Genomic DNA, 12,707 nt, shown 5'->3' with positions numbered 1-12,707 from the left:
AAGAGCTTGCAATCTATGCAGTATAGGAGAAGTGTCTGTGTGCAGGGAGAGCAGTGAGTAATGCAGGCCTCTGGTCTTGGAGGGGTTAAGTGGCAGGCCTCTTTGCTGGCGTGTGGTGGGGATGAGAGGCAGGCGAGATGACGCCATGTTGGATGTGCTTTGGCGAGAGCTGCGTGCGTGTACACGTATATGCCTCACACGTGCTTCACCAGACTCAGGGTTTCGCATGCTGCATTAAAGCGCGGTTATTTCGCGTTGGCCTGGACACACGTACATGTTACAATGCGGCAGGGTACCGCGGGGGTGTATAATGTGCAGGCTTCCTGTAAGTTTCCAGCTCCCTCTGCACTTCCTCGCACACACTCCTGCACAAAGCGCTGTGTCTCCAGCCAGGGAGCTGATCCGCTGCCCGCTACTAACCGCACTACCTTGTGTCACATTCTGTGTGACTGGGGGGGGGGGGGGCGGGGAATACCCCTCGCAGACCCCTCCCACCCACCCCCCCCCCCCCCACCCGGTCTGCTCATCTATTTACACTGACTCATACTGTCTGGGATCCCCAGCACCGGCAAATAAACACTCACAGCTCGGGGGGGATGAATAACTGTGTAAGTATGAAATTATTAGGGACGGCGCAGGACGCTGGCGCGTGGGACACTGGCGAGGCTGGCGAGGGCGCGTGGGACGCTGGGGGGGGGGGGGGTGCGTGGGATGCTTGGGGGGGGTGCTCAGTAGCACTCCTCTGTGAAACTTATATGCTTATATATATGTTGTGGGTATTTTGGGGGTTCAATATGAGCTTGTAGGTGTCCTGTATGTTTTATAATTCTTGTTCAGCTGGTCTTAGCTGATTGGAGGGTGGCAGCCTCCTACCTAATTGAAGCTCACTCCCCCCCCACATTTAAATGGCTAAAAGCTCACTCCATGGCATCTCCCACTCTCAGGGGAACTTGCCTGCTTACAGTGTGATTGTGACAAATCTAATACAGAGTGCTTTTCCTGGTAATGTACAGGTTAATAAAAGCTTCAATCAGACTTAGAACTTTTGCAACTAATTTTGACAGATTTATTATAAATCATTCTTCCTGGCAATGCACAGGTTATTAAGAATTTATATTAGTGTTAGGGACCCTTGAAACGTGGTCTGCCGTGCAGTTCGCTCAGGGGCTTACAACAATTTGGCCAAAATGTTAAACTAAAAGACCATTTTATTTATTAGTTATTTATACATGTATATTTAGGCACTGTACCGTATATAAGTTTTTCTGGATGTGCACTGAGCTCTGTCTGTGTTTTATGTTATGTCTCTGGTTTTAAATATGTTTGGGGGGGGCACACAGTCTGTATATTTTAGTGTAGGTAGAATTGAATGTTTCTTTGTTTAGCGCTAACCCCACAATAACACCAATGGCGATGGCGCATTGTTACATAGCCAGGACTGCACTGCCCGATACAATGTCCCCATAACAGTTAGTCCGTGTGTCATCCCAAAGCAGGCGTGTTTGTGGGCCTGCCTTGCGATTGGCCCTCCTGCCAGCAAAGACGTTAAATGAGTTGCACTTAACCGCTTCACGATGCATGCCATCTCAGGCACTAGAGGGGTTAAGGCATCATCTGAACAGGAGAATGTTCTGGAGGTGCTCGGGCTCAGCCGGTGCATTTTCATTGTCCTGGCTATTATTGTGACTGGCACAGTGAGAGATAGCCATATATATCACCACACCAGTCTGGGCGGGGGAGCCGGGGACAGCACGGGGGCATCAGAGGTCAGTCTGGCCGCGGGGATTTCTTAACAGACTGCGGGTTTTGCAGAGCTGATTGCAGTCAGCCTTTATATCCCCAGTAAAAGCATCTCAAAGCCTCCTAAATCCGCCCAGCGCCTCCGCTGGGTCAGTGTAACCCCTTCACTGCTCACACACGCTTCCAGGGACAGGCTTGTTGTCTGTGATCTTATAAATGCTGTAGGCAGGATGCAACCGGAATGACAAGGCACTGCAGCAGTTGTGTTACCATGCAGCATTACTTTTGTCATGTTATCTCCCCGGGCACCCATCCTGGCTCTTCAGCACAGGGTAACAATACTCTATGAACACCTGCCCGCCCGCAATACAAATCATAAAGTGAGAATAAGACGAAGACTCTCAATCTAACAACACATAGCGTGTAGTAACTAAGGAGGGAGAGGGAGTGAGGTATGATACCACCTACTCCCCCCCCCCCTCCTTTGTTACTACATGGAAGGAAAGGACCACCTCGGCCCCCCACCGGAGAAGATGGTTCTTTTTGAAATGGGGGTGAGTGCACGGAAAAGCCTCTCAGCAGAGGTAACGGGACGAGTACAGTCCCACGCTCCCCCACCCAGAGTGTCCCACGCTCCCCCACCCTGAGAGGGTCCCACGCTCCCCCACCCAGAGAGGGTCCCACGCTCCCCCACCCAGAGAGGGTCCCACGCTCCCCCACCCAGAGAGGGTCCCACGCTCCCCCACCCAGAGAGGGTCCCACGCTCCCCACCCAGAGAGGGTCCCACGCTCCCCCACCCTGAGAGGGTCCCACGCTCCCCCACCCTGAGAGGGTCCCACGCTCCCCCACCCTGAGAGGGTCCCACGCTCCCCCACCCTGAGAGGGTCCCACGCTCCCCCACCCTGAGAGGGTCCCACGCTCCCCCACCCTGAGAGGGTCCCACGCTCCCCCACCCTGAGAGGGTCCCACGCTCCCCCACCCTGAGAGGGTCCCACGCTCCCCCACCCTGAGAGGGTCCCATGCTCCCCCACCCAGAGAGGGTCCCACGCTCCCCCACCCTGAGAGGGTCCCACGCTCCCCCACCTTGAGAGGGTCCCACGCTCCCCCACCCTGAGAGGGTCCCACGCTCCCCCACCGAGAGGGTCCCACGCTCCCCCACCCTGAGAGGGTCCCACGCTCCCCCACCCTGAGAGGGTCCCACGCTCCCCCACTCTGAGAGGGTCCCACAGTCCCCCACCCTGAGAGGGTCCCACGCTCACCCACCCTTAGAGGGTCCCACGCTCCCCCACCCAGAGAGGGTCCCACGCTCCCCCACCCAGAGAGGGTCCCACGCTCCCCCACCCAGAGATGGTCCCACGCTCCCCCACCCAGAGAGGGTCCCACGCTCCCCCACCCAGAGATGGTCCCACGCTCCCCCACCCAGAGAGGGTCCCACGCTCCCCCACCCTGAGAGGTGTAACTGGAAAGGTTATCACGGGATGCCGCGCAGAATGGTCACAGCCGTTTCCATCCCGCGTCATGCCAGCCGCCCGGAGCCAGAGCAGTAGGGTACCAGTGAGGAAGGATGCAGGAGGTTGCTAGGCAACCAATAACCTCTCTATCAGGAGATACCTGGCCAGCACCAAGGCAGAGGGGAGAGAGCGGACATTATTAGGAGGGGCCGGGGGGGTCAGAGATGCAGATTAGAGGGGGTCACCCAGGGGCAGGATGCAAGGTGAGGTTCCACATCGAGTTATTGTCATGTGTTGCACGCATCACTGGCATCACACACACACACACTGCTCTGTGTATAATACAGACACGCACTGCTCTGTGTATAATACAGACACGCACTGCTCTGTGTATAATACAGACACGCACTGCTCTGTGTATAATACAGACACGCACTGCTCTGTGTATAATACAGACACGCACTGCTCTGTGTATAATACAGACACGCACTGCTCTGTGTATAATACAGTGCTCTGCGTGGGACAGAGACGCGCCTCGCTCTGCGTGGGACAGAGACGCGCCTCGCTCTGCGTGGGACAGCGACGCGCCTCGCTCTGCGTGGGACAGCGACGCGCCTCGCTCTGCGTGGGACAGCGACGCGCCTCGCTCTGCGTGGGACAGCGACGCGCCTCGCTCTGCGTGGGACAGAGACGCGCCTCGCTCTGCGTGGGACAGCGACGCGCCTCGCTCTGCGTGGGACAGAGACGCGCCTCGCTCTGCGTGGGACAGCGACGTGCCTCGCTCTGCGTGGGACAGAGACGCGCCTCGCTCTGCGTGGGACAGCGACGCGCCTCGCTCTGCGTGGGACAGAGACGCGCCTCGCTCTGCGTGGGACAGCGACGCGCCTCGCTCTGCGTGGGACAGAGACGCGCCTCGCTCTGCGTGGGACAGAGACGCGCCTCGCTCTGCGTGGGACAGAGACGCGCCTCGCTCTGCGTGGGACAGAGACGCGCCTCGCTCTGCGTGGGACAGCGACGCGCCTCGCTCTGCGTGGGACAGCGACGCGCCTCGCTCTGCGTGGGACAGCGACGCGCCTCGCTCTGCGTGGGACAGCGACGCGCCTCGCTCTGCGTGGGACAGAGACGCGCCTCGCTCTGCGTGGGACAGAGACGCGCCTCGCTCTGCGTGGGACAGAGACGCGCCTCGCTCTGCGTGGGACAGAGACGCGCCTCGCTCTGCGTGGGACAGCGACGCGCCTCGCTCTGCGTGGGACAGCGACGCGCCTCGCTCTGCGTGGGACAGAGACGGGCCTCGCTCTGCGTGGGACAGAGACGGGCCTCGCTCTGCGTGGGACAGCGACGCGCCTCGCTCTGCGTGGGACAGCGACGCGCCTCGCTCTGCGTGGGACAGCGACGCGCCTCGCTCTGCGTGGGACAGAGACGCGCCTCGCTCTGCGTGGGACAGAGACGCGCCTCGCTCTGCGTGGGACAGAGACGCGCCTCGCTCTGCGTGGGACAGCGACGCGCCTCGCTCTGCGTGGGACAGCGACGCGCCTCGCTCTGCGTGGGACAGCGACGCGCCTCGCTCTGCGTGGGACAGCGACGGGCCTCGCTCTGCGTGGGACAGCGACGGGCCTCGCTCTGCGCGGGACAGAGACGCGCCTCGCTCTGCGCGGGACAGCGACGCGCCTCGCTCTGCGCGGGACAGCGACGCGCCTCGCTCTGCGCGGGACAGCGACGCGCCTCGCTCTGCGCGGGACAGCGACGCGCCTCGCTCTGCGCGGGACAGCGACGCGCCTCGCTCTGCGCGGGACACAGACACACTTTGGGCCAGGTACTGCAGATTGAAGGCGTTAACAGAACCGCACAGCCCTCAGCTCCGGTCACAAACGATGCGGCCGTTTCTCACGCCTGCGGGCCCTAAAACAGCTACTGGTGTACTACGAGAGAGGGAGGGAGGGCGGCAGGGGAGCCAGCACTGATCCAGGAACCAATAAGCCCCCTAGGACCACGGTGGCCAAAAGATGTCTCCTAACGGTCAGCAGTCATACGCTACCCCATGTCACAGCTGTGCTGCCAACCCAAACGCTGCGCTGCCTCTTCAAATCCCGTCGTTCCCTCCAAGCGTCCGACATTTGCTAATGTTTTGTGACATCAAATCAAGACATTTTTTTCCCCTCTCTCCCTCCGTCTTAATTGAAGGAGCCATTTAGTAGAGATTTAACTATTATTACCAAATCGTGGCGCTTGATACATGGCGCACACACTCCAGCCGTGTTTGGACTAGCTGCGAGGATTTATGCAAATGGCCCTGCCGGGAGAGGCAATTTGTAGCAGAGAAGGACAATTACACAGGGCCCGCGAGTGCGGGAATGGCAGAACCAGGCGGTTAATGGGTAATGGCAAAGCGCTGGAAGCAGCGAGCTGCGCAAGTAATGTGCCCAAAGGCTGCGGAGCAGGCAGGGGCTTGTATGCAGCGCCGTGGGGGGGGGGGGGTCCCTCTCTCCCTCCGCCCCTCCCTGCACCCCTCCAAACCCAGGCCGGAGAAGTGGCATGTAATAAGCAAACAGAGGGATGCAAAGGGGAGCGAGAGAGGAGGGGAAGGAGGAGTGATAGAGAGAGAGAGGGGGGAGAGCGAGAGAGAGAGAGGGAGCAGGGGGAGAGAGGGTGAAGGGGGGGAGAGGAAGAAGGGGGGAGAGAGGGAGGAGGGAAAGTAAGGGTGAAAGAGGTGTGATAGGCAGAGAGAGAGAGAAGGGGGAGAACAAGAGGGAGAAGGGGAGAGAGAGAGAAGGGGGAGAGAGCGAGAGAGGGAGCAGGAGGAGAGAGAGAAAGGAGGAGAGGGAGCAGGGGGAAAGAGGGGGGGGAGAGGAAGAAGGGGGGATTGAGGGAGGAGGGAAAGTAAGGGAGAAAGAGGCGTGATAGGCAGAGAGAACAAGAGGGAGAGAGAGATCGAGAGAGAAAGGGGGAGGGAGAAGGGGGAAGAGAGGGAGAAGGGGAGAGAGAAGGGGGAGAGAGGGAGCAGGGGGAGAGAAAGAGAAAGGAGGAGAGGGAGCAGGGGGAGAGAGAGAGAGAGAAGTGGCAGAGAAAGAGAGATGTTATAAGTAGAGGGAAAGGAGTGATATATACAGGGAGAGAGAGGGAGAGAAAGATAAAGAGAAGTGATAGATAGATAAATAGATTGATAAAGAGAAGAGCAATAGATTGGTGAGCGATGGATATACCCCGGATCGAACATAGTGACGCGCTGAGTAACACAAGTGACAGGGGGTCACTGTGCCCCCCCCCGCTGCTTCTCGCGATATTAAACAGCGATGGTAAGAGCCGCAAACTGACCCAGAAGGAGAGAGTGGGGATGGGGGGGAGTGAGAGACAGGAGGGGAAGAGTGGGGATGGGGGGGAGTGAGAGACAGGAGGGGAAGAGTGGGGATGGGGGGAGTGAGAGACAGGAGGGGAAGAGTGCGGATGGGGGGGAGTGAGAAACAGGAGGAGAAGAGTGCGGATGGGGGGGAGTGAGAGACAGGAGGGGAAGAGTGCGGATGGGGGGGAGTCAGAGAGAGGAGGGAAAAGAGAAAGATTGTGGATGGGGGGGAGTGAGAGAGAGGAGGGAAAAGAGAAAGTGCAGATGGGGGGGAGTGTGAGACAGGAGGGGAAGAGTGGGGATGCGGGGGAGTGAGAGAGAGGAGGGGAAGAGTGCAGATGGGGGGGAGTGTGAGACAGGAGGGGAAGAGTGCGGATGGGGGGGAGTGAGAGAGAGGAGGGAAAAGAGAGAGTGCAGATGGGGGGGGGGTGTGAGACAGGAGGGGAAGAGTGGGGATGGGGGGGAGTGAGAGAGAGGAGGGGAAGAGTGCGGATGGGGGGGAGTGAGAGAGAGGAGGGAAAAGAGAAAGATTGTGGATGGAGGGGAGTGAGAGAGAGGAGGGAAAAGAGAAAGTGCAGATGGGGGGGAGTGTGAGACAGGAGGGGAAGAGTGGGGATGCGGGGGAGTGAGAGAGAGGAGGGGAAGAGTGCAGATGGGGGGGAGTGAGAGAGAGGAGGGAAAAGAGAGAGTGCAGATGGGGGGGGGTGTGAGACAGGAGGGGAAGAGTGGGGATGGGGGGGAGTGAGAGAGAGGAGGGGAAGAGTGCGGATGGGGGGGAGTGAGAGAGAGGAGGGAAAAGCGAAAGAGTGCAGATGGAGGGGGGTGTGAGACAGGAGGGGAAGAGTGGGGATGGGGGGAGTGAGAGAGAGGAGGGGAAGAGTGCGGATGGGGGGGAGTGAGAGACAGGAGGTGAAGACTGCGAATGGGGGGGAGGGAGAGAGAGGAGGGAAAAGAGAAAGAGCGAATATAAAAGTGAACCAAGGATTAACAATGGGGGAGAACAAGAGACGCGGAAGGAGGAAAAAGGTGAAGGTGAGAGAGGAAGAGAGGACAGGAGAGACGGGTGGAGAAAGAAGCAAGAGGGGGGGAAGAGAAAGGAAGAGAGTATGAGGAAAGGGAGAAAGCGGCACGGTGTTTCGTAAGGAAGTTTAATCCCGTTTGGGACAGAATACACACAGTGACCAAGAGCGAGCTCCGAAACACGGGGGGGGGGGCGTAGTTAGGGGGGAGGGAGCGTAGTTAGGGGGGAGGGAGCGTAGTTAGGGGGGGAGGGAGCGTAGTTAGGGGGGGAGGGAGCGTAGTTAGGGGGGGAGGGAGCGTAGTTAGGGGGGGAGGGAGCGTAGTTAGGGGGGGAGGGAGCGTAGTTAGGGGGGGAGGGAGCGTAGTTAGGGGGGGAGGGAGCGTAGTTAGGGGGTGAGGGAGCGTAGTTAGGGGGGGGAGGGAGAGTAGTTAGGGGGGGAGGGAGCGTAGTTAGGGGGGGAGGGAGCGTAGTTAGGGGGGGAGGGAGCGTAGTTAGGGGGGGAGGGAACGTAGTTAGGGGGGGAGGGAGCGTAGTTAGGGGGGGAGGGAGCGTAGTTAGGGGGGGAGGGAGCGTAGTTAGGGGGGGAGGGAGCGTAGTTAGGGGGTGAGGGAGCGTAGTTAGGGGGGGGACGCCAGCGAGGCACAACGTCAGCCCGCGTGGAGCTGCTTCTGCTTATGATGCCGCCCCCCATATCAGATTGAAGGGTCTTGCATTACAATGGAGATGTAACTGCAGCAAGAGAGACACCGCGGCCCCTCAAACCCAAAGCAGATGTGTCTCACAGAGAGATAAGAGACGCTGGTATACAGAGGCGTGCCCCCTGCAGCGTCTACATCAATACACAATCACGCGGCCGTGTCACTCCCGGAGTTGCGATACCTTTTCATTAACCCGTATGAACGCTGCTTCCTATTAGCCCTCCAAAATCGGCCAAGAAAAGCAGCACCAGGATTATCAAATACAAACTCAAAAACCAACACAAGTGTTCAGCGTCCACCAGGTGCAGTTGTTTTTTTATTTTATTTCAAGCGATTTTGACGCCAGAAGGCTTTATGAGGCGGGCGCACGAGGACGGGTCGCAGGTCGCCCCCCCCCCCCTACAAGGACTTACTTGGGCTTCTTGCTGTCGCTTTGCCGGTGCGATGAGGGGGCGCGGCTGTGCAGGCGTTTCCTGGGGCGCCCGGGCCCCCTGCGAGCCGGACTCCGGGAGCTTTCCTCCTTCCTGGGGACAGAGAGAGAAAGTGAGGCGGCTGCTGAAGGGTCAGCTCTGCTGGTCAGTCGCAGGGAGCCCATCCCGTCTTAGGCCGCGCTCACGGTGCCCGCGACGTCGCGCTGCGGTCGCTGGAAAAATCACATTGACGTGACTTCCGGCGGTCGCGACCAAGCCGTCGCGCCGCTCCTACCGATAAGCGCACGCGACGGCGTCAACACACGTGTTTTGACGCGACGTCGCTGTCACCGTCGCTATAAGCGCAGCCTTACACCGACCCAGCGGAGATTGATATACCGCCAGCAAATAAATATGCACACACACTATGTTGTTTAAACTCCGTACCACCTCCGAATGTAAGTGTAACCCCTCCCTAACCCCACATATCACACAGTGGGGAACGCGAGGCACAGGCGTTACCAAATACCCTGGCACACTGAAGCTAGGAGACGCAGGATGGCAATGCCTTCCAGCGTCCGTCTGCAACATGCGGCTCCGGGTCAGCGCAAGATTCTAATCCGGCCCGCATTTTCCATAGAAATACAGGGTTACTGAGCGTGACAAAACAAGGACTGGATCGCAGTCCGGGGATGGGGAGTCAGGCTGGCAGCACTGGGTCACCCCTATGAATGAACGCCGTCACCGGGCGGTCGGGACTCACTCGTGCTCGTGACGTCGCTGCAGCTTCACCAGCTCCCTCTGCTTCTCCTTGTATCGCCGCTGGATCTCCGCCAGCGTCACCCGCTTGTCCAGCTCTTGCGTGTCCAGCTGGTCTATGGCTGCCTTCAAGGGACAAACCTGCCAAGGGGAGAAGGGGGACCGGTCTTAAAGCCGCAGTGCCGGAGGGAATCTAGGATGTGACGCTGCCGCCCTCCCCCAAACGTTTTGGCCCCAGCTCTTGTGCGCTGCGGCTTCTGGAAATCCAGTAAACACGTCATTTCCCATTTGTGGGAAACTGGTACCCACGACCTCCCACTTCGGGGGCCAGTCAAGGTGCCACCTGCCTCATAGCTCAAGGTTCAAGTCACGGCACTCACGCACTCACCGGTTTGGATTTCGGCGTCCAGGTAAACGTCCGACGCGACAGGCGAACCCGGGGGGCAGTGCCCGGGCAGCAGGGGAGGTGGCACCCGGCTGCAGCACCTTCCAGGCCAGCAGCCTCCGCCAGGGACCAGGCAGCAGCGATGGTAGCGAACACCTGAAGGTCGGAGACCACCGAGTCCTCTCCGTTGGCTAAGGCAAGACCAGAGAGAAAGGACGGTGTGTTATCACACGGGATTCCAGCACTAAATTGTGACAGGCAGCCAATGGGCAGAGTCTGCGGGACGGGCCGGACAAGCCCAACTTCCTATTTCCAAAATAACAGCTTGACTTTTCAACAGAATAAAATGACTTATTGAGACATTATTGTCTTTTCCTATCACACAAGCCAACTTTGAACAGACCCGCAACATTGCGGATGAAGGCCCATGTTTGCTAAACGGTGCTACCCTGCAGGACACATTCTGGTGCCAGGACCAAGTGAATGGTGTTGGACACCGCCAGGAGGTGCTTCATGGACGTCGCCCGTTATCGGGGGTCTCATTACGGGCTCAGAGCTAAGAACGCTTGTTGCAGTTGGTTAAAAGTATTAAATCAGAATTGACGACCACTTTCTTAGTAAATGTAAAAAGTCAAAAAACAGAAAACTCGGGAAGATTTAAACAAATAACAAAAACCCCAGAAGGGTCCAGATGGAAAAGCGAATTCAATGTTAATATTTACATGTATATTTCATTTTCAGTGACAGAAAAAGGGCTAAAAAGTGAACGAACATTATAATTTGGGAAGACATCGTTAAAATAAATGCAGAATAGGAGTGGCCAACTCCAGTCCTCAAGGGCCACCAACAGGTCAGGTTTTCAGGATATCCCTGCTTCAGCACAGGTGGATCAATCAGTGGCTCAGTTTTCAACTACACCACCTGTGCTGAAGCAGGGATATCCCCAATACCTGGCCTGTTGGTGGCCCTAGAGGACTGGAGTTAGCCGCCCTTGACACAGAACCTGCCGCTGTTTTGTGATGTCACACTCTGCGATACTCGCCATTTCGAAGCTAGAACACACTTTGCATTCCCAAACGTTTTATTTTATCTTTCAACATCTTAAAGGTTTAAAAAGCATTGATTGTGTGCATAGTTACATATAGCTACATATAGTTACATATAGTTACATATAGTTACATAGTAGATGAGGTTGAAAAAAGACACTCGTCCATCAAGTTCAACCTATGCTAAATTTAGACGACAAATACTGTATCCTATATCCGTACTTACAGTATATTGATCCAGAGGCAGGCAAACAAGAAACACCAGTGTGATATCATCCAATGATATCTCATAAGGGGAAAAATAAATTCCTTTCTGACTCCAAATATTAGCAATCAGATTATTCCCTGGATCACCATCCTTCCCATGTTACTTATTTGATATATCCCTGTATACCTTTCTAAAAAGATGTCCAACCTTTTTTTGAACTAATCTATTGTACCTGCCATCACAGTCTCCATGGGTAATGAATCCCACACTGTAACTGCCCTTACTGTAAAGAACCCTTTCCTTTGTTGCTGGTGAAATCTCCTTTCCTCCAACCTTAAGGGAGAGCCCGAGTCCTTTGTACTGCCCGTGGGATGAATAGTTGATTTGAAAGCTCCTCGTATTGTCCCCGAATATATTTGTATATAGTTATCATATCCCCTCTTAGACGCCTCTTTTCTAATGTAAATAAATCTAACTTAGCTAGTCTCTCATAAATTAGATTGTCCATCCCCTTTATTAATTTGGTGGCTCTTCTCTGCAGTCTCTCTTGTTCCATAATATCTTTTCTAAAAAGAGTGGTGCCAAACATTGTACTCTATATTCAAGGTGTGGTCTTACTAATGCTTTGTAAAGGGGCATAATTATGTTTACTTCCCTTCCATCCATTGCCCGTCTAATGCAGATAAGATCTTGTTTGCCTTTGCAGCTACTGCATATTTTTGGTCACTATTGCTAAGCGTGCTGTCTAAAAGCACCCCTAAATCCTTCTCCATCAAGGATTCCCCCAATATATCTCCATTTAATTTGTAAGTCACCTGTTTATTCTTGCTTCCCAAATGCATAACCGTACATGTATCTGTATTAAACCTCATCTGCCATTTACCTGCCCATGTCTCCAGTCTCTCCAAGTCCTTCTGGAGAGAAATTACATCCTGCTCTGATTCTATTACCTTACACAATTTAGTCAGTAAAGATGGACACTTTGCTCTCTATGCCAACCTCAAGGTCATTAGCAGGGGTCCCAGTACCGATCCCTGAGGTACTCCACTCACGACTTTAGCCCAACCTGAAAAAGTTCCATTTATGACAACCCTCTGTTGTCTGTCCTTCAACCAGTTTTCAATCCAGGTGCATATATTATTACTGAGTCCAATTTGCTTTATTTTGTACACCAACCTCTTGTGTGGAACCGTATCAAAAGCCTTTGCAAAATCTAAGTAGACCACATCAACTGAATTACCCTGGTCTAAATTCCTACTTATCTCCTCAAAAGTAACCTTATTTGTTAGTTTGGCATGATCTATCCTTCATAAATCCATGCTGACTATTACTAATAATGATGTTTCTCATTAGGTATTCCTGAATATTATCCCGTATTAAACCTCCAAGTAGCTTCCCCACTATATATGGCAGTTTCAGTTGAACCCCTGTTTTTCTCCCAGGAGATATGATTCTTATCCTTGGAGCACCGCTGGCCTCCTATATTGGATTCATTTATATGTCAGCTTTATTAGTATCCGTTATATTTCCTTAGGTGTGCATGCGGTAGTCTTTGTATCCTATAATAAATATATATATATATATATACAAATATAGCTGTATGCTCATCTGCATGTCTTAGGCAGGTCTGCAACCCCGCCTTTCCCCATTAT

At 55.3% G+C, this 12,707-nt stretch overlaps 1 protein-coding gene across 2 annotated transcripts in view; it reads right to left on the bottom strand.

Annotated features, from left to right (window-relative positions):
* BAHCC1 (BAH domain and coiled-coil containing 1) overlaps positions 1 to 12,707 on the bottom strand; it is a 54,199-nt gene that overhangs the window by 24,550 nt on the left and 16,942 nt on the right. For both annotated transcript variants that reach the window (XM_075580059.1, XM_075580058.1), the window contains exons 9-11: positions 9,805 to 9,992; positions 9,421 to 9,557; positions 8,661 to 8,771 (exon numbers count right to left, since the gene is read on the bottom strand). In XM_075580059.1, coding sequence (XP_075436174.1) covers positions 8,661 to 8,771; positions 9,421 to 9,557; positions 9,805 to 9,992 — 436 coding nt within the window. The remainder of the gene's footprint in view (positions 1 to 8,660; positions 8,772 to 9,420; positions 9,558 to 9,804; positions 9,993 to 12,707) is intronic.

This window comes from Ascaphus truei, chromosome 22 (assembly GCF_040206685.1).
Source record: "Ascaphus truei isolate aAscTru1 chromosome 22, aAscTru1.hap1, whole genome shotgun sequence".
In the NCBI taxonomy this organism is placed as follows: Eukaryota; Metazoa; Chordata; class Amphibia; order Anura; family Ascaphidae; genus Ascaphus; species Ascaphus truei.
Note: the sequence above shows the minus strand (reverse complement) of the source record. Positions and strands in the feature narration are given on the sequence as shown.